Below are 20969 nucleotides of genomic sequence, written 5' to 3' on the forward strand. Positions count from 1 at the left end.
AATGCTCCCAGCATGACTTTGTCAGCCAATCATGCTGAGAGTGGGAGGACGCCGGGAGCAAGATACAGGAGACACAGTCACTCTGGCCGCGCTGGAGACAGGAGAAAAGGCAGAGGGGGGACGGGACAGCAGCTGGGAAGGTTACATTTTGATACATTTGGACCATAAGACGCAGGGACTTTTTCCCCCCACTTCTGGGGGGAAAAAAAGTGCGTCTTATGGTCCGAAAAATACGGTATGTATTTTTGGTCCCATCCACACAAAAAAAATCACACATTTTTTATTATTAAAATGAGGTTTTATTTATTTATTTGTAAAACCATAAACACTGTTTAAATACCAACTGTGCAATCAGTTTGGTAACATGTCACACCTCTTGTCCTACTTTTAGTCCAATCAGTAATTTAGCTGGGGTATGTAGACATGCTGGGCAGCAATGGATCCATCCACATGAATCCAGTTCCCTGCGCTGTATTAACTTCACAAGGCAAAATGTGTTCTGTATAAAGGAAACTTTTAACGTGACCCAGACTGGTCATCTGACAGTTGTGGCATTTGCTAGAGGGACTACTCAGACTTTCTGGGCTTAGGGTAGTGCATATTTAGAAAGAACCTTTTTACGTTTAATAAAAGTGCATGATTTCTGTATCCTGGTGGCTTTGACTGGATACATAGTGCACATGTACTTTGGAGCTACATTGATGTGTTGGTAAAGTCAACTTATCCCTAAACATATATATGTAAGTTTGGAAAACACGATTGATCTAGTTGCCATATATTTTATATCTAGAAAAAAAAAAGTGGGAATAATAATTCAAACTTGGTCCCGCCTTCCAGCTGCACAGTCCCGCCCCCAGCTACACGCTCGCACGCAGATGCCCAGCCGGCATCTGCTTCCCCTGGCCTCAGGTCCCAAACGTTCACAGGCCGAGGATACAGATGCCGGGCATCTCCAGGTTACACAGATGCCCGGCCGGCATCCCCAGGGGAAGAAGGTGCCGGGCATAGCTGGAGGATGCTGCGGGCACTGCTTACCAGGTAAGCTTTTTAAACTCCCTCACAATTCCACCCCGAGTGTTGCTCGGAGTTACTGCTTTTCGTATGGATAATTTACCCCGAGCCACATTTGCTATTACCACTATGGATGTTAAACAATTTGCCATGGTGTTTCCAAAATATGTAACAAGGTGCATGTGATAGAACTTGACAGCCACCATGCAGAAAAAAAATATGTCTGTGTGGCAAGAATTGGTTTGTGATACAGAACTTTGTAGACCGCACTTGATTGATTCAAAAAAGTTCAATACTTCACACAGAATCTAGATTTTACTGTGGTATACTTTTTCCAGCAATTCAAAAATACCTAATTAAATTAACCTATTTTACCGGAGAGACCAAGGCTACAGTCACATCTGCATTTTTGCCTGCTGTGTGGATGTGTTTCAGATGCATCTTACATAGTTACCATTCATCTCTACAAATGGTTTATTTTGCTTAAAATTAAAGATTTTAAAAGATTTATAAAGATACAGGAAGAAGGATTTTTTTTAAATGCACCATGTAGAAAACTTAACAGGCATAAATGGATCCTGGCAAGCAAACTGTCAACCTTCTCTTGTATTAAACATACATAAAATTAGTTTTGCATTAATTGTATATATATTATAAAATATCATTTATTTCAACAATAATGCTAATGTAATACCAAGTTAAAAATAAATTGTCCATAGTACTGAATAAATAGCTTTTTTGTAACTTTTTGTATTTATTTTTTTATTTTTTAATTTATTTAATTTATAATATTTTACTTATTTTTTGCAAAAGCCTCTGCTTCAGTCAAATGCCTATTCGCATTCTAAACATTCGGAACTCACTACATAATTTCTGCAGCTGAGATATTGATGGACTGTGCCATACAATGAAAAGCAGCATTAAATTATATCAAATAAATTATTATTTACCTTCTCAGTTGCGATCTTCAGCCATCCTGTATGTGCAGCTCAGCAATTTAAACAGAAGAGGCAAGCAATCAGGTAGGTAAGGAAATCACCTGTCCCTTTCTGCAATAAAGCCCAGCCTGATTATAGATTTTTAACGTTAAACTTTAGTTTGGCTTTATGGGTTTCAGGAAAGCTGCCTAATGTTTTTTGTAAATGCTTGTTGATTATGATATACTTCTAACAAGTTTTAAAAGTAGTGTTCCTACCTTTTCAGGTAATAAATTTCAGCTGCTTTCCTATAATTAACTTTGGCAAGAAGTCCTATTTTACTGGCAAAGCCAGGTGGCAATCTTTTTTTTTTTACAATTTAATATTCATGTGAGGCATATATTTAGGCAATATGCATCTAGGCAGCCATGATTATAAGACTGTGCTTTAGTGGTATAATAAAAGCTGGTTTACAAAAATAACCACAAGGCCACCATACACAAAGGTAAAGTGTACTTCAAGACAATTTTTTGTTTGTTTTTGATAGCATAGGAAGGGGTTACAACTGAAAATCTTTTACCAGGAGAACTCCTCAACAGCAGCACAGACAGGAACAAAAATATTTTTTTTAGAGGTAAGAGTAAGGCTGAATCTACACAGGCGTTTTCCCCAGCCTTTAACCTGAGGTTTTAAAAGCCCATGTTTGAAATTTCCATGCATTCCAAAGGGCTAATCTACACCAGGGCGTTTCCTTAAAGGCACATTTTTAAACTTTATAAATAACACTGCTTGCCACGTTTTAAAAATTAAAACAAAGGGTAAACACAGGAAAAAGACCCTATTGAAATAAATGGCAGCATTTCCCGTGTTTGAATTCAAGGGAGGCTTTTACAACCTTTTTAAGCTTTTTATGAAAGCTTCCATTGAAAACAAATGAGGCTTTTATAAGCGTTTTTAGCAGGACTTTGGAATCTGGAGGCCCCCTTTAATAAGGTGACTCCCACATCTTTGCCACCCCACCCTGGTAGAATGAGAATAAAACCCCTTACTCATTCCGTGAAAGGGTTATAAATATGTATAAAAAAATAAGACGAGACTTTAATGTTAAAGTAATTTATTGAATGTGTGTGTTTTGTGTAACTGTGTTAAACTTTTTTTTATTACTGGTTATCCCACAATGAAAGGATGATTCCCACGACTGCATTTATCATGTTATGAGCACAGCTGTGGGACTCCTGACAGTGTGGGATCTCAAGACACTGGAGGGCAAATGAGGACATGTCTCGCCAATTCACCTCAAGTGCTGAATGGCTGAGGAAAGGGAAACCCTGATGATGAGTCAAGCATCATTGGGGTTTCCCTTTTCTGAGCCAATCACGGAGAAAAGGGATGCTTATGTTATAAACACTTATGTAAAATCGCGGTAAAAAGCATTACAGGCGGTTATAGGAGTATATACATGCATATAAACATGGTAGAAACGTTTACATGCATTTATCAAACTGTCCGTGTAGACCCAGACAAAGCTAGAAAAACAGGAAGCTAAGAAAAATCTTGAGTGCTGGATAATGGTAAAAACAGATGAGGCCTCTGATCTTTTCCCACTCTAGCCAAAATTGTACACACATTTGTGGCTTAACATACACTTTTAAAGGTAAAGACCAACCTAAAGTTTTAGTGAGATGGCTGGTGACTGGGGCAGTCTATGTATAAAATTATATTACTATTTAACAGTTGTACAATGTGGCAATCAAAGTTCCCTTAAGCATGCCCTCCTCACACTGACCATATTGGTCACAGTGTTAGAAGATTCTGTATTCTGTGGCAGCAATCACCAAAGAAAGGGCAGCAGCCTGGACTGGCATTGTGACATCTGGTTTATTATCCAGAAAGGGAAGTGTTCCTGCCAATATTTCTACATCTCAATTGTAATACACAGCAACCTCACTTTGGTTTATAGCATCCATCAACATGCAATTTACATATTAAACCAGACCTGCTTTGTATTTTTGATATAAAATATTCAGATGCTCACAATCTCTCAGGATACCCCTCACAAAGAAACGAGTCTTTAAACCATAGCTATGTGTGCATTGCAGTAAACACTACCCCTGAACTACAAAAAAAATAGCTGTTGAACCACAAAAAAATCAAGTTGTGAACTAAAGGGAGTAAGTACACCTTTTGGTCTCTAATACCTGCAACAGAGATGCATTTAGGGCCCATGCTAAAACCTGCAGTTTGATTTCATCCTAATTTGAACAAAATCAAAGCCACTGTATGCCAAGCTATGCGCTACCACAAGAATCTCTGCCAGTTTGGGACACTTCACACCTGCCAAATGGAGGGTAGTATCATTTTTTTCAGTAGTATCAACATGTATAATAGAACACACTATTTTAGTTCTTTGCTACCAGTTAACGCCTACCAACAACAGTAGAATTTAAAAAGGTTCTCCAGGAAAGAGATAAATACTTTTCAAGATTTTCATTCCTTATTTAGCATTTCAACACACTTTTGTATTTTACTTGCACAATCTCCCTGTGTTACTACATAAAAATACCTGTTGCTCCCATAGATGTTTAGAGAATGGGGGACCTGAAAAAGCATTGTGTACAGTGTCATCTCCAAATTTCAGAATCATACACACACATATTTATATATTATAACTTGATCATAATTAATAAATGTAACAAGAAGGTTGGTAAGGCTGGAACAATAACAGTATAGGTAAAGCATAAGAGAGGTGAAACTTAGCAGTTGTTATATTATCAGCAGTTCATTTTCTAATAATCACTTCCTCAGACTAGTGACATATCTAGCACTTGTATTTCCATTCTGGTAGAAATCACATTATTCTGGTAATGCTGCTTTCTCTCAGTTTATATAGGGGGATTGAACTGCAGCACTTCCTAGAATTGTTGTTTTATGCATGATGGTGTTTGGCCTAATCTGTGCCTATTTTACAACTTTACATAAACACATATTGTTTTAAAATACAATATGGCTGTTTATTGTGTACTTTGCTAGGATAATTTCCCTGTTGATTATAGCTGAGGGGCTGACCTGAGCACTGTGAGTGAAGAACCTCAAAATTCATACTAGTTTAGTGAGTACCTGGTGTAGACTTGATGCACTTTCTACTCCAAACCTATTGCTATTACAACAGTAAGTCAATAGTAATATGTGACAACCTTTTGAAAAGCTCCTGTTCAAAAAGTCTCTAAAAATCCACCTCTAATGTAGGGCTTTTTTGGATAACCTCTTTAAATTACCAAAAATAGGGGTAATACATTACTGGCCAAGGATAAACCTAAATTGGCTTTGTTTTTTGTCACTATGGTTTCAATTTAATTTGTAAATTAATATTTTTATATTTATAATTTCCTGGTCAAATTGTCCAATATGATCAATAGTTTCTAAAACAATAGAAAACAATCTTTCATTTTCTGATCTGACATAGAAAGAAGTGATGGAGAAGTTGACTGGTTTCTATGACTAACCTGGACGTCACTCCTTTGTACCAGTTCTAATAATGAGGCCCACTGTGACTTGTTGTTCACCAACTGCAGTGCCCAAGTGCGTTGAAGCACATACAACCTTCTAGAATCATTTGTGTTACATCCATATGTATAGACCGTGAACTGGCTTACATAGAAGACCAGTTCTGGCACTCGGGACATCCTGTGTCTGAGCTTCACTTTAGGTTGGAGAAAACTCTATTCCATACACAGGAGACCAGTAAAGGTGGAACAAGGACAGAGAAGTCATTGACATCACTATTTAGTTTGAGTTGTCTGGACCTTTGAACCACTCAGGGTGGGAGAAAGAGATGTTATAGACAGATGCCCAGCGGGCAAACACCAGTTTCTCTGTGATGAAGCGGTGGTGATTGCCTCTTCGTCCACGTTCATTCTGAATATAAGTGGTACACTCATCGGAACCTCTGGGATCATAATAGTGGTATGGCATCTTGTGTTGTCTTTTACTGAGGATAAAAGGGGGAAAATAAGTACTTGTTAGAAGGTGTCTATATCAGCTAAATCCACAGATGAAAAAATATAACTTAAAGCACTGACCTTAATGACTATCATTATTGTTATAATAAATTGTCTTTAAAGATATTGAAAGAACAATTTATAAAGGAAAGGACATGAACATCAGGATAAAACAGGAAAAGCTCTACAACTACAACAAAATGTAATTAACTTGATTTTTTAAGCTCTTCAAGGCTGGAGAGGATACACTTTCACCAATGAACCTGGGTTATCCAGGAAACCTGGAATGGATTTCTTAAAATAACTTGCTATTCCAGGTTTTCTGTATCACCCAGCTTCACTGATGAAAGTGTATCCTCTCCAGCCTGGAGAGCTTTAATCAATCAGGCCCAATAAGTCTATCAATAGACTTCGAGATTAAAATCCACCAAGTGGTTAATGGCAAGTAGGATGTAAACATCCTGCTATTCTCTACTTGTTTAATACTATTTAAATATTGGAGAAGTAGAAGGAGATAGGATAAGAGAAAAATAAAAGGGATGAGAGGGTCATCTACCACCATGGTTACCCTTGTAGTTCAGGTAATAAAAAAGACAAATCATAATTTTATAATACATGAAAATTCAAGGTACTTTCAGTTATTGGATATTATTCATCACAGCACAAGAACTAATCCCAGCAGCTATTTTACATGGATTCCAATTTTTTATTTAAACATTTTTTTATTTAAACAATTTGAGTAAAAAGAATGACAATCCAAAATATTTGATGGATGGGTTTTTGTCTTTTGTTTTTATCCTGTCATGTGTGATACTTATAAAATGAAGAGTCAAAATAAATCTAAGAGTGTCTTGGATTAATTTGATAGCTGTATTAAAATAATGAGCAGTGGGACCTAAAATATTGATACTTTTGTTAATGAGATTAGTCCTCATCAGCCTGTGAGCACAGGTAAAGATTGGTAATAAGAGAATGTGTATGAATAATTGCCATCCATTAGGACTGTGGATTTTCACAAACAAAATGGAACTATAGTTTTAATATTAAAACAGAATGGATGTTTATTGCAGAAAGGACGGGCAACAGTTTGACATAACTCATGTTGATGTTGATCTGATCATTCACTTCCAGGATTTTCTTTTTTAAAGATAATGAACAGACAGGTATGTTTTATTGCAGAAGGTACATTGCTTATCCATTTTGCAATAAAAACTCTGCCACATCACATATTTTCATTCTGGATCTAAAGGAGTAAAACCTTTAGGACCTTTAAAGCCCAATTGAACTATCAGTTTAAATCTGTTAAATACATCCCAGGAGCATCAAAATTTTCACTATAAAACAGCCACAAGCAAAGCAGAAAAGCCTGTCAGCATCTTCTGAGTGGGACCCTTGCTGTATGTGTTGAAGCAGAAAAATCATTGCAAAGGTCAGACATTACTCCTGCTCAGACCCATAGCATTGCAACGAACAAAACTCGTGCCTCCTGCTGATTAGAGATCTTTAGCTCTGCCTCATCAGGTAGCATACTGGACCTCTGTGGAAGGACCACTGTTTTCGTACACAGAGCCAGGGTCCCACTTTACAACATGTTGGCAGAGGACAGGCATTTCTACTCAGGCTGTGGCTGCTTCAGTAGGCAAACAAACTGTAAGATGTTTAATACTATTTGCTTTGAGGCACCTTGAATATATTCAGCTGGATTAATTTTGGATGTTTGTATTTGTGCACTAATGTTGCAATAAAGCAAGGTAAAATGTGCATTGCTGCAACACCCATCAAGACATACAAATGGGTCTCGATTACTTTACAGTAAAACAGCCAAAACTAAATACATAGCAGGACCATGTCCTCAGAAGCACCATAATGGATATAAGTTCCATTCTGGCTGTTCTTCAAACCTTTTTTTACCAGCTTTTTTGAACATTTCCTTGAAACATTTTTTAGTGTTTTATAATATACCTTACTTTTGCCTGAACCATTTTGCCATGGTTTTCCCTTCTGCTTCCCACCCAGGTTCATGCCATCCATACTAAAGGGCCCACATAATCTGACATTGGTATACTTCAGTTCCGGCCTGTTTTCATTTCTTTTACAAGGATTGTTTTGGGAACAATGATTAAATATTTTTTACACACCTGTGTGGTAATGGCACACTAGGCCTGTATTGTAGATTTCCATGTATATATATTTGGTCATTTCACATGATCATGTCTGGTTTCTTTGATTAAAGGGTCCTGTGAGGCCTTAAAACTTTTGGATGGATTCCATTTAAAAAAATGCAAAATGCAATAATATATACATTTTTATGCATTTTTCTGTGTGCCATTAACCACACAGGTGGGTAAAAAATATTTACCTTTTGTTCCCCCAAAAAATTTGCTTCACTCCAGTGAAGGACTTCAGTGATGCAACCTATGGGAGCTCTAAAATCATCGCCACCCCATTAGGCTGACCCTGAAACCATTGCTACCTCCTCAGGCTGACCCTAAAATCATTGCCACTCCCTCAGACTGACCCTGAAACCATTGCCAGCCCCTCAGGCTGACCCTGAAACCATTGCCACCCCCTCAGGTTGACCATTAAACCATTGCCACCCCCTCAGGCTGACTCTTAAACACTTTCTCGGGGAGACTCTCATTGCCACATTCTCAGGGGAATGCTAAGTATGTCAAAACTCCTAATCCTAATTCTTGTTCTAGCCTAGTTAAAAGTACTGAAGCCACTAGATCAACATGACAGCCAGCAAACTAGAATTTTTAAAAAGAAATGCCAACTGTAGCATCCTCAATATTTTTCTCAGTACAGATGTCCTTAAAAAATGTTTCTTTACATAGTTACTTTACATTAATTTAAAAGTATCACATTGCAATTCTCGTATTTCATTTTTTATCAAGCTATGATTTTCTAAAACTAACAAAATAGATGTGTTACTTTATTTTTACAATGGCAACGAAAGTCAATCTGTACACTGTTAACAGAAAGCCATGTAGATAAGTGAATCATAACCTGCATTTCATAGCATAAGTCATCAAGTTCATTGAATGTAAAACATAATATATAAGCTAATTGCAAGTTGGAATGTGTCCTTTTGAAAATTAAAAAGATTTTGCTTCTTTTGTGTCCTTACGCTGAACAAAAAGGAGTTCCCTTTTTGCTTCTTATTTTTGCTTTGTTTGTGATTAACTCACAGTGAGGATTTCATACAGTAACTGACACCATGCTGCCCAATAATATGTTGAGAGAAACATTTGTCTTAATTGCATTTATTAAAATAATGTACCTGTTTCAACTTACATACAAATTCAACTTAAGAACAAACCTACAGTCCCGATCTCGTAAATAACCCGGGGAATTCCTGTAGTTTGGTTTTCATGCGCCAAGGGCACAGCAATGACATAGCAACCAGTGGATAGAACCCCAGCATGCAGCGAGGGACCAGACATCTGACAGTGTCAGATAATCATAACATTTAACAATACATAACATCCTCAGCCATCATAACATTTGAGAATGGCATGAATGGGACTTGCTGACCGGATTTGACCTCCAGATTTGTAAGTATCATGAATTTTCTTTTTTCTTTTGCACATTATTATAGCACTGATAAATGTTGCTTTAAATGTTATTCAAAGTGAAGTGTAAGGATACTATAAATAACCTATATATTCAAAGCAGGATGGGCATACCATTCATGCAGATTATATAGCATCACTGTTGTTTATTTACACTATAACATCACTGTTCCACCTCAAGATTGTTTATAGATATTTATAGATATATGTGGATAGATAAAAATGTATATATAATGTATGTGTATAGGTGCAGGAATGTTGTCTTTAAACATAGAACCTGTTTTTCTTTGAACTGGCCCCCAGACCCTCCTAGGGGCGTCTTAAATTCCAGGACATCACAGAAGTACCAAAAGGTAATAAATACCAATACAGGGTTTGGTTTGCCAAGGAACAATAAACAAACAAACAGATGATAAAACAGATGTCAGGAAACAAGACCTATTCTCCATAACAAACAGATCACCAGTAGAGCCTTCAAGGGGCAAAAAATCCATCAAGCCTGAGTCAGCAGAAGATGGATGCATAATTGAACAGATGGGCTGGGGTGATGACCCAGCTGGACCTTTATGGACCCCTAAAATTAGATTCCAGCTAAAGATTCACATATCAAATTTAGTTGGGAGGTCCATCAAATTACATTAACCAATCCCAATCTAATGGGGTGTGCGTCAACTGATGGTCATTGTACAGAACACACCCACTAACCAATCCAAGTGTCCCCATGGTTACCTAATGGGACTTAACCTATATAAAAGGGGAGCTGGGATAATAACAGGGACTTCGTAGGGAATCAGGCTCTTGGGGTACCCATCTACATCTTTACAGGTAGCTATAAGACATTCCTGAATGCATTCCTATATTGTTTAATATATGTTTATGTTATTATTGTTATATTGTTTTGCTGTATTGTACTAACCATTGATAGATTATTACAGGGATTACCTACTAACAGCCTTATTTTTCATGTACTGAATATTGTACTGATTGAAGTTCCTATATTTAGATATCAAACAATAATGCTGTGTATTTTATGTTTCATCTTGTTTTCCTTATTAAACTGTTTGAGTGACTAGCTATCATTTGTGCATAAACCTTCTTTTATTGTATATCTATGAGCATTGATAGGGGATATAACATCCATATTTATGCAGATAATATTCCAAATCAACAATCACTGCATTGCATGCACAGCATTGAAGACCTGCTTGTGACTCACATTTGTCTTGCTCGTAATTGATGTACCGATATATGATATTTTCCCATCAATTACATGGTTACATAGTAGGTTAGGTTGAAAAAAGACATAAGTCCATCCAAGTTGAACCACAAGGGAAATAAACATATCCCAGCTATAAAACCCTATAAGACATAGTTGTTCCAGAGGAAGTAAAAAAAAAAACCCTGGTACAATTTGCTTCAATGGGAAAAAATTCCTTCCTGATTCCATGAGCCAATCAGATGTTCCCTGGATCAACAGTCACTGTTATTTTTACTTTAAAGCCTTAATACCCAGTTATATTCTGTGCTTCTAGAAAAACATCCAGCTTTTTCTTAAAGCAATCTATAGTAGTTGCTAAAACTACTTCCTGCGGGAGCTGGTTCCACATTTTCACTGACCTTACAGTGAAGAGTCCCTTCCTTATCCTGAGCTTAAACTTCTTTTCCTCCAGATGTGCCCTCTTGTTCTTTGTAATGATCTCAAAGTGAATAATGGGGAAGAGAGTTCTCTATATGGATTGTTTATTTATTTATACAGGGTGATCATATCCCCCCTTAAACGTCTCTTTCAAGGGAGAATAGCTTCAGTTCAGCTAATCTCTCCTCATAGCTGAGCTCCTCCATTCCTTTTATTGATTTAGTCGCCCTTCTCTGCACTCTCTCCAATTCCACAATGTCCTTTTTGTGAACTGGTGCCCAAAACTGGACTGCATATTCCAGATGTGGTCTGACCAGGGGGGGGGGGTACAGTGTCAAATGCTTTAGCAAAGCTTAAGTACACTATATCAACAACTATTCCACTGTCTACCTGTTTGCTTACTTCCTCATAAAAAGAGAGTAAATTTGTTTGACAACTTCTGTCTTTCTTGAGGCCATGCTGACTATCACTTAAAATTTTATTTTCTAGCAGAAACTTCTCTATGTTCTTTATCAAACCACATGAAATCATATTATGGTCACTGCTACCCAAAATTCTCTTTTTTTGCACATTTTTTATAAGCTCTGCATTGTTAGAAAGAACTAGGTCCAGTGGAGTATCATTTCTAGTTCTTCTATAAACTGTGCCATAAAATTATCTTCTATTTAATTCACAAATTTCCTCCCTTTTGCTGTTCCTGTAGTGCCATTACTCCAGTCAATGTAAGGGTAGTTGAAATCTCCCATGATTAAAACACTTCCACTTTTTGCTGCTTTTTCTATCTGTGCTAATAGATGATTTTCTATTTCTTCCTTAGCACTGGGGGGCCTATAGCAGACTCCAATTGTGTGTTATTCAACTCCATAATGCCTCAACCTCATCGCTTGTTCCATCCGCAATTTCTTCTTTCACATTCACTTTTAGATAACTTCTCACATACAGACAGACACCACCACCCTTTAATTTGACTATGTCTTTACGAAAGAGAGTATACCCAGGAATATTGACAGCCCAGTCATGCCAGAAACAAAGCAAGGATTCAGCAATACCAACTAAGTCATAATTCTCCTCACTCATTAAGGCTTCCAACACCCCTATCTTTTCAGTACAACTAGTTTTTCAGTACAACTAGTACTGCACAATCCAATGTTTGTTTGTAACATGGAAAGCTCCTTACAATTATCCATAACCCTCAACCCTCCATTAGTCTGACCCATGACTAACCTTTCTGCCACCTTATTTGACTGTCCCACCTCCTCTGTTCTAGTTTATATACCCCTCCACCGTTCCCCTAAATCTGTCCCCTAGCACAGCAGACTCCCTTTTATTTAGGTGCAAACCATCTCTGCCATACACGTTGTACCCCAATGAAAAGTCAGCCCAGTGCTCTATGAACCCAAACCCTTCCCTTCTACACCAGGATCTAAGCCATTCATTTAGCTGCCTAAGCTCCCTCTGCTTTTCCTGTGTTGCGCATGGCACAGGCAATATTCCAGAGAATAAAGCCTTCGAGGTCCTTTTTTTCACCTTGAAACCTAGTTCCCTAAACTGATTTTTAAGGATCCTCCATCTTCCTTCTATATTGTCATTGGTTCCAACATGGCCCAAGACAGCTGGGTCCCCTCCCAGTAGTTTGTCCACTCGGTCCACCACATGCTGAACCCTGGCACCAGGGAGACAGCAAACCATTTGGTTGAAGGGATCCGGGCAACAAACTATTCTATCTGTCTTCCTGATGGTAGAATCCCCTATGACTACCAATTTTCTTTTCCTTCCTGCGTTTCCCTCCCCACCACTACTAGATGTGCTGCTTTCCCGGCTGTTAGGGGAGAAACATCTAGAGTTGCCACCACTGGGTCTGCCACCTGCACATCTTCACATAACTTTGCAAACATGTTGGGGTGCTCAAACACAGTGCTTCCTTCCTTTTCCTGGGGCCCCTACCACTCGCTCTAGTTACATTAACCCAACTCCCTACAGGCTGATCCCGATTAACGTCTCCACCCTCCACATCTAAGCCATTAACCGCCTGCTCAGTGAGCAGATGACCCCTCTCAAGGTGATTCAGTGATTTCAGTGTTGCAATGCGCTTCTCCAACGCGGGATACCAGAAAGGCGACTTGCTCACATTTGTCACAGCGGTATTCACCTAGGAGCTGTTGGTCCATTTGTGCATACATGTGACAGACTGTGCACTGAACCAAACTTTCCACCTTGCTACCAATCATTTTCCCAGTTACAATTTTTGTTTACCAGGCAATATAAACGCTTACTTTTGTTTTCAAACTCCACTTGATTAAAAATCCTCTTTTTTCACAAGCCAAACAGTGAGCAAGCTCAAAATGAGTGGCCCAGGAACTTAAATCACCCGTGAAGTCTTGACCACTTCCCTTTAGAGGTAAGCAAGGAAAAAAAGCTGTTTAAAACAAAACTGACAGTCAAGCAAACACAACCCAACAGTCAAACGGACACAACTCCCAAATGCACAATATCAGACTCCTGTTTTTTCTAACTCCATTTGATTAAAAATTCACTTGTTTCACAAACCACACAGTGAGCAATTATTGCACCACTGAATGGGTTTCCTAAACTTCGTCTCACCCAATTTAGCTATTTTTTCTGTTGAACCAGCAACAATCTCATGTTAATGAAGCTCATACATGACTGTCTGAGCTAGGAACAAAAACCTGCCTAGGAACATCTTTGTACTTCCCTATTATGTGCAGAGCCTGCAGCATTTGTTCTTAGTTATTCCTTAACCTAGTGACCTATAATTGGTCACCCCAATTACCTGCAATTGCTCAGATTCCATTATTCTGCAGAAATAGCTTCTCTGCGGCCTAAACCAAACTGATGATAATGTAGCTCTAATTGTTATCTAACAGAAAATCCTCAGCATTGTTAGAGAGATTTGTAAGATCCATTACCTGCAGTAGTTAGGTGGCACCATTCCATATACATGAATGTTATTGCACAGCTCCACTGCAATTACCATTGTAAACCAGCCAGTGCTCAGCCAGGAGTGAGACTTCTCCCTGCCAGAAAAAAAAAACATTTATCTAACAACCCTTATGTTTTAATATTGGTTTATTTTGTATAGGATAGCATAACAAAACTGTTTAATTTAACATGGCCATTCTTTATTTATACACTTTCTGGGCCAAGGGTGACAATGCTTACTTGCCCTAATTTATCTATTGTGAAACAGTTTTAAAAAACTGCTTATTCTCCCCATTGGGGGCACAGGGAGCTAAAAAAAACTCAATAGAGGTCACAGGCTATCCAAAACTCAAGAATAGATCCCCAAGATCCTTATTTGCTAACAAAGGATGCCCAAAAACCCAATGGCTTGATTAAGACTAGACATCGCCTATGTTTTTAGAAAAACACCTTTAAAACTGAAGTAATATTGTTACTTATAATTGGCTTGCTTCTAACCTGTCTCGTCCAGTCTCTGCCTGGAACAGCTCATCAAACCTCATCATGTTGCGCGAAGACACAATGAAAGCTGACACATTGGGAAAAGCAGAGCTGGCACGCTCAATGATGTGATACAGGTTAGCTTTGCTGTTTTGCAGCATTTTTATAGGGGGCCCCCAGAAAATAAGCGTCTGCCTTGGAGCTCGGCTCAAGAATTCCTGTGGCCTTCGCAAGACTCGGTACACGCTAGAGTGGGCAACCACCCGGAAGGTTGTTCTGTTACCCACATCCCTTTCATAGCCAGTGGTGGGAGCATCGTTCATGCGGATGATGCATTCTGCCTGATCAATCTTAGAGCCCAGGTCGGTGTTCAGCAGGTGGCTGGAACTGGTGACAAGAACACAACTGTTGCACTTGGAGTGTAGAGTCTAAAGAGAGTTCAGATGATTAGATTTAGGTTACACTTTAAATATTTCAGTGATATCAACAATTAACCTGGGCAAATATGTAGAGATATTTGCACCTCTATAAAAGATATTAGCGCATATACTTGGTCTAATTTTTTTAAAGGTCTGCAAGAACAGAGAAGAAAAACTATCATGGGAAAACCGGGGATATAAAAAGTAAATAAGTAAATATTTTCAATCCTGCACCGAATTAATTTCAGGTTTGTTAAATAACACATGTTCTCCCATGATAGTCTTCCCAATTTTGGAGTTTTAATAAATCAGGCCTAAAGGCTTTCTGGAATATAGCATTTGCATTTAACAAAGCATATGATTGTACATGGGTCTAGTGATAGCAACTCACACAACAAGCACTGCATTGTGTGAGAAAATGTTGGAGTCTACATGTCTGCTGCATACTGAGAAATATTGTGCTTTTTGTTAGGACTGCATTTGGGAAGACTGGGATAAGGAACAATGGAGCATATGCCAGTTTACTCCGTCTCAGCTGGTAATATGTTGGACTGATGGCCCTGCTAGAAGATACTTCACTATTTAGATACCAATTGCAGAGGGATCCGCAATAGGCGACAACTGCTGGGCATAGTATACCTACCTGCTACCCATTGAGACCTGCAATTATAGGTCATGGGAAGTCTTTCAAATGCTGTGTTTGTTATTCCAATGCTTTTAAATTTGAATAAATACATTTGTACTTGAAAAAATATTCAAATGCAAATACATGTGTTTCAATAACACAATATTTGCCAAGAACAGACTGCATTGACTGTAGTTGAAATGCACCTTTAATATAACATGATGTATAAAAAATGTAGTGCAACACAAAGCAGCTCAAATGCAGCCCCTGACCTGTCCTGTGCAGCGCTTAATAAGTCAGTGGATTTTCGTTTGGGGTGTGTTCTAAACTTAGGAAGATATCATCCATAGTTGCTTTAAGCTTTTCATTTCTGAATGCAGAAAGCCCCAGGGGAAGCTGATGATAGATGAAATGTAACCATAAGAAATGTGGGAACATTCACCTAACACTGTGGCCAACTTTGCATGTTACACTTTCACAGGCCACAGAAATCTGTCCTTACCATGAAATGACTAATTGGTTGTGTTTACTCCCCAGGATAAAGGTTCCAAGCCATCCCCTGGAATGAGATAGATCAGTACAGCAAGTAGGAAAGCTAATGGCTAACAAAGCAAGGTATTTGCAGTGAGTTTGTGTGTGGAGGGGTGTTTTGAATTTACTTTTATGCTGGTGGATTGGATTTCAACTTCTGTTGCATTTTTTGTCATGTCTGTAGCTGGTCAATAGCTTAATTAATATTATTACTATTAATAATAATAAAAATAATAATATTTATAATAGCTAATATTTTGCAAAACAAGACTCTATATAAAGACCACATGGCATATCCCAAACTGCTCAGATCCAAGTCTTTCTTGCCTCTCTTTTCTCCTTGGTTGGGTTGTCCCTCTTTTTAGGTGGACATATACACCTCTAAAAATTGTAGTATTTCTGAATTTCATTGAATGTCAAAATTATTCCATTTGTTTCTTTGAAAAGATGATATAAATAAAGCACCTATTGATTTAACCAAGTATTGTTTGCGTGTTCATAATCTGCAAAATGGGGAATAGCAGGGGTTTGCAATTTGCCTGCATACTTAGAAAGAACAACACTTTCTAGCTCAATCTTCAAAAGTTGGGAGGTATGCCATATAGTGTATCTCTGAAGCTAAGCAGACATCTCACCTTGTTTCCAGATATTGAAATGTAGCCATCTTGAATCCCCCATTTTCTAATATTTGGTGGGTTGTGGTACTTGATTTTGAGTTCCTTGTAGTTGAATGGTTCCTCGCTGTTGTTGGAGCTCAGAATAATGAGGAAGGTTACTAAAGCAAAAATGAGTATGAGGGCATTGGTGCGACCCTGTGCGGTTTCATGAGATATAGAGAAGAGACAGAATGGGAGAAGAGAAAGACAGTTCAGTGCAGGCTCTGTGGACAAGATGGTTGTCATGCAATGAAATGATGAATGGAATGCATAATACTGTTTCTTAAATTCATTTGATAAAATGATCAGTTATGGAATTAATTGCAAATCCCTAAAGTGTAGAGATGTGTAATCTTTTTCAGTAATGTTTTTAGAGAAACAAATAAAGCATATCATTTGAAGGACATGTTTCCAATGTGGAGTCATTTTTTTTCTTTGTGTTCTTGTAATAAAGTGTGCATTAAGTGAAGTCATATTTGCTCAATACAGCTTCATCTTTTACTTTGCAGTGTGACACAATGGTTGTGCTTTGATTTTCATTTTCACTTTGTAAGTCTATAGGTCAGCCATGTTCCTAAAAAGCTATCTAAACAAATCCTAAAGTGCATCTGAAATCCCCAAAAAAAAGATCTGATGTGCCTAAGCATTAACCTGAAAAATCTGTGCCTTGTTTTGAATTTTCCAACAAAAAATAGTATTGCCTTTCCTGTGCCTACAACTGCAAGTTATATATGCTACCTATATTTTCTGCATCCTCAGTTTCTTCATGCTCCTAAACCACTACATATACTGTCCTACCCACTGCTGCAGTGAATTAATAGGGACAGCAGTTTAGAATGGCCTTGTTAAAAGGTGCATACGCTGGTTCTTGAACCAGCCCAGCAGTGAGGATGGCCAAGCAGCAGGCAAAGTGCCAGCTTCCATGAGTCCTGCAGGAATTAGGTTAGTTATTGATGCCTCTGACCTATTTTAGGAAAATCAATACATGTGAAGGCATCCTAAAGTCCTGATACTGCTGCTGAATGCATTTTGGATGTAATGTCACCAGCCCCAGTACATTCAAAACTCTCACTCAAATGATCCACAGCAGTTTTTAACTTTGCTCTATTACCAATAGCTGCATAAAAATTTATATAGGGAGGTGAGGGGAGGAACAAAGGAGCTGAGCCAGCCTATAGAGTAATAGGACTTTTCCAGAAGCAGAAGGGCTATAACATGGCAGGAGTGAGGGGGCTGTGCTTGGAAATGGACTTTGTAATATGTGCCGAAAAAGGCAAGCAGAGGGCAAAGTCAAAGGACTAGTTATTAGAATAACCTGTGGTCTCCCTGATGCTCGTCTCTACCCCATTACCGACTTATTGTACACTGTGTCTTTGTGTAGAGATGGCCATCTTGGTAGAAGCAAGACTTTACTTCTAGAGAACTGCTCTCATGATGAATGATGGTGAAATATTCATGAATGAGGGGCAGGGAAGCCTCAGATTCCGGAAAAACTAATCAAATTCAGGAATATTCTTGCACCACAAATTTTCAGGTAAGGAAAACAGTGGACGGCACAAAAGTGACCTTTTATGACAGAAGAAATACAAAATAAAATTGGTCAGCAGCAGTACCACCAGAGCTTAATACCTACCAGCAATATCCTCTACTTTCCTTCTTTCTTCTGTGCTATAAATATAGCAAATGTTACCCACATCCAAATTGTGATATCCAAATCTTACAGAAGATGAGCTATCCAGAGACCCTGTCACTTTAACTTGAGAGGGTTTACTGTCAATACCATACCAAAATGTCAAAAATTGGAATAGAAGAAAGGAGAACGGGGAAAAGCCTTGTCAGTCTTTTTTTGCATCCTCACTGCATGGATGTCCCACCACGGGGTACAATTCATCATAATTGTATATATGAGGTATGGTTTATGCAAGTGAAAGTGTGGCTAACCGGGAGTTGGCGAGAAACTTTGGTGGCCGCAGAAAAATGACCTGACCAGTGTGCCCCCCAGCGGGGTCCTTCTCCTCACCCCACTAATCATGTTCCCTTGTAGTAACAGCCCTGCACTACTGTCCCCCCAGGATGTTTAGCAAGTAGGTCTGAGCCTGCAATGAGAGAGTGGGCGGGTTCTGGCATTGTGAAGTCATTCTGGGGGAAGCTTCTTCCCTTTTGAGTGACACACGGCTTCTCACACATGTCTGGGATTTAAAATTATGAATTTAGTTGTTCATGAGGTCTTAAAGGTTGGCAACCACTGTGTTAGAATGTGCAGGGATAAAGGATAAGACCCATAGCCTATATGCCTGGCTAGTTATATGGTAGCACCTTGTGTGATAAATAAAACCCTGCCACTGCAAAATTCATCACCCTATCTAAAACTAACTATAAACAGTATTTGTTGGTTTTCCATGTTAGGTGGTTCATGATGACCTATCAAGCCCTTAGTTTTTTAGGCATGTTAGTTACAAACAATGAGGATACTTTATATACTTAATGTACAGCGCTGCGTAATATGTTGGCGCTATATAAATCCTGTTTATTAACCACCGGACCGATAAGCCCGACCTTGGGGGGCTTATCGGGCTAAAAAAAGTTACTATTTTCGATAAGCCCGAACTTTTCTCACTGTATGTAAATACAGTGAGAAAAGTTCGGGTTTATGGATCACTTACCTGGTCCCGCTGCGATCGTCCATCCGTCGTGTTCCAGCGTCGTCCTCCAGCGTCGGGCGTCGGGTGCCAGCTTAGAAGAAAAAGCCGGCCGGCTTCTTCTCCCTCCGTCCTGTCCAGAGTTGATCGCAAAAAAAAAAAAATACTCTCCTTCTCCCTCCGCTCCTCCGGACACGTCTTCTCTCTTTTGTCTTCAGCCGACGAGTGCAGTGACGATCACCGGGGTTTCCCGGTGACGTCGCTGCATGCGTCGGCGCGGGAGGGAGGCGGGGCGGGAAATTCAAAATTTTGTATTGAGTTCCTTTGCATTGAACTCAATACAAAAAAGCTGTATTGAGTCCAATACAAAGAAATCCTTATATAATATATATAATTGTATTATATATATATTATATAAGCTACTGTACATTACATTATACACTATTTTTTTTTTAAACTTTTTTTTAGTTTTTTTATAATAATAATAATAGTAATAATATTATACTTATTATTTGTGCTATTTTGTTTTATACAGACAAGCTATGTTGCTCTCTAATGCAGTCATTAACAATTATTTTGAACATATACAAGTAGTCCCTGGGTTACATACGAGATAGAGACTGTAGGTTTGTTCTTAAGTTGAATCTGTATGTAAGTCGGATCAGGTACATTAATTTAATAAATGCAAATAGGACAGATGTTTGTATCAAACTAATATTGGGCAGCGTGGTGTCAGTTACTGTATAAAATCCTCACTGTGAGTTAATCACAAACAAAGCAAAAAAAACTTTATAGAGCATAGACATTCATTCCACTTCTGGAGCATGCTGTGCTTTGGTATGCATTAAAAAGTCATTAAAGAATTAGAAAGGCTAGCAGAAGAGCTCAGTCCTTAAGATCACCCACAACCTCAGCTGTGTTTACCAAAAGATTTCTTCTGCAAGCCATGCAAACCGCCCCCTCCCCCCCATCAAGCCCCAGTCCTGCACACAAGCGAGCGGGGAACCCCTGATCGTATCTAGGAATTGTCCGTATGTTGGATGTACCTAACTCGGGCACCACTTTTAAAGATTATTTTGTGTACAGGAAAGATTACATTTTGCATTCATGTAATAGAATATGCTAGTTTATGTGGATAGATCACAGCTATGCAGGTTAGTGTTGCTGCTATACAATAGTAGAGTGCATTGTGGTTGAGATGTTAGTATTTTGCAATGTAGTAATGTCGGTTCATGAAATTATTACACTTGGGTTAGTCATCTCTCAGAGTCCTATTATGATTCTGCCATTTTCTTACATCCTTGCACCTACAGGGAAGAAAAATGTTTAGTGTAAATACTTAAGGACATCATTTATGCTCTTTCCATTCCTTGAGGACCCAGTAGCTTTTTTTCTTAACATTGTTCTCTGTTGTTACCATCAGGAATGAGAAATGCAATGCAACCAGTCAAACCAAAAATTTTAATTCAAAGCAATTGTTATTACATAGTTACGTAGGTATTTAGGTTGAAAAGAGACATAAGTCCATCAAGATCAACCAAT

General features: G+C 38.5%; 1 protein-coding gene across 2 annotated transcripts in view; it reads right to left on the reverse strand.

Moving 5' to 3' along the window:
• Window positions 1-276: 276 nt before the first annotated feature.
• ST6GALNAC6 (ST6 N-acetylgalactosaminide alpha-2,6-sialyltransferase 6) overlaps window positions 277-20969 on the reverse strand; it is a 61529-nt gene continuing 40836 nt past the window's right edge. For both annotated transcript variants that reach the window (XM_072429668.1, XM_072429669.1), the window contains exons 2-5: window positions 16768-16944; window positions 14576-14985; window positions 14065-14172; window positions 277-5916 (exon numbers count right to left, since the gene is read on the reverse strand). In XM_072429668.1, coding sequence (XP_072285769.1) covers window positions 5712-5916; window positions 14065-14172; window positions 14576-14985; window positions 16768-16944 — 900 coding nt within the window. In that variant the 3' untranslated portion in view covers window positions 277-5711. The remainder of the gene's footprint in view (window positions 5917-14064; window positions 14173-14575; window positions 14986-16767; window positions 16945-20969) is intronic.

Source organism: Pyxicephalus adspersus, chromosome Z (genome assembly GCF_032062135.1).
Source record: "Pyxicephalus adspersus chromosome Z, UCB_Pads_2.0, whole genome shotgun sequence".
Lineage (NCBI taxonomy): Eukaryota > Metazoa > Chordata > Amphibia > Anura > Pyxicephalidae > Pyxicephalus > Pyxicephalus adspersus.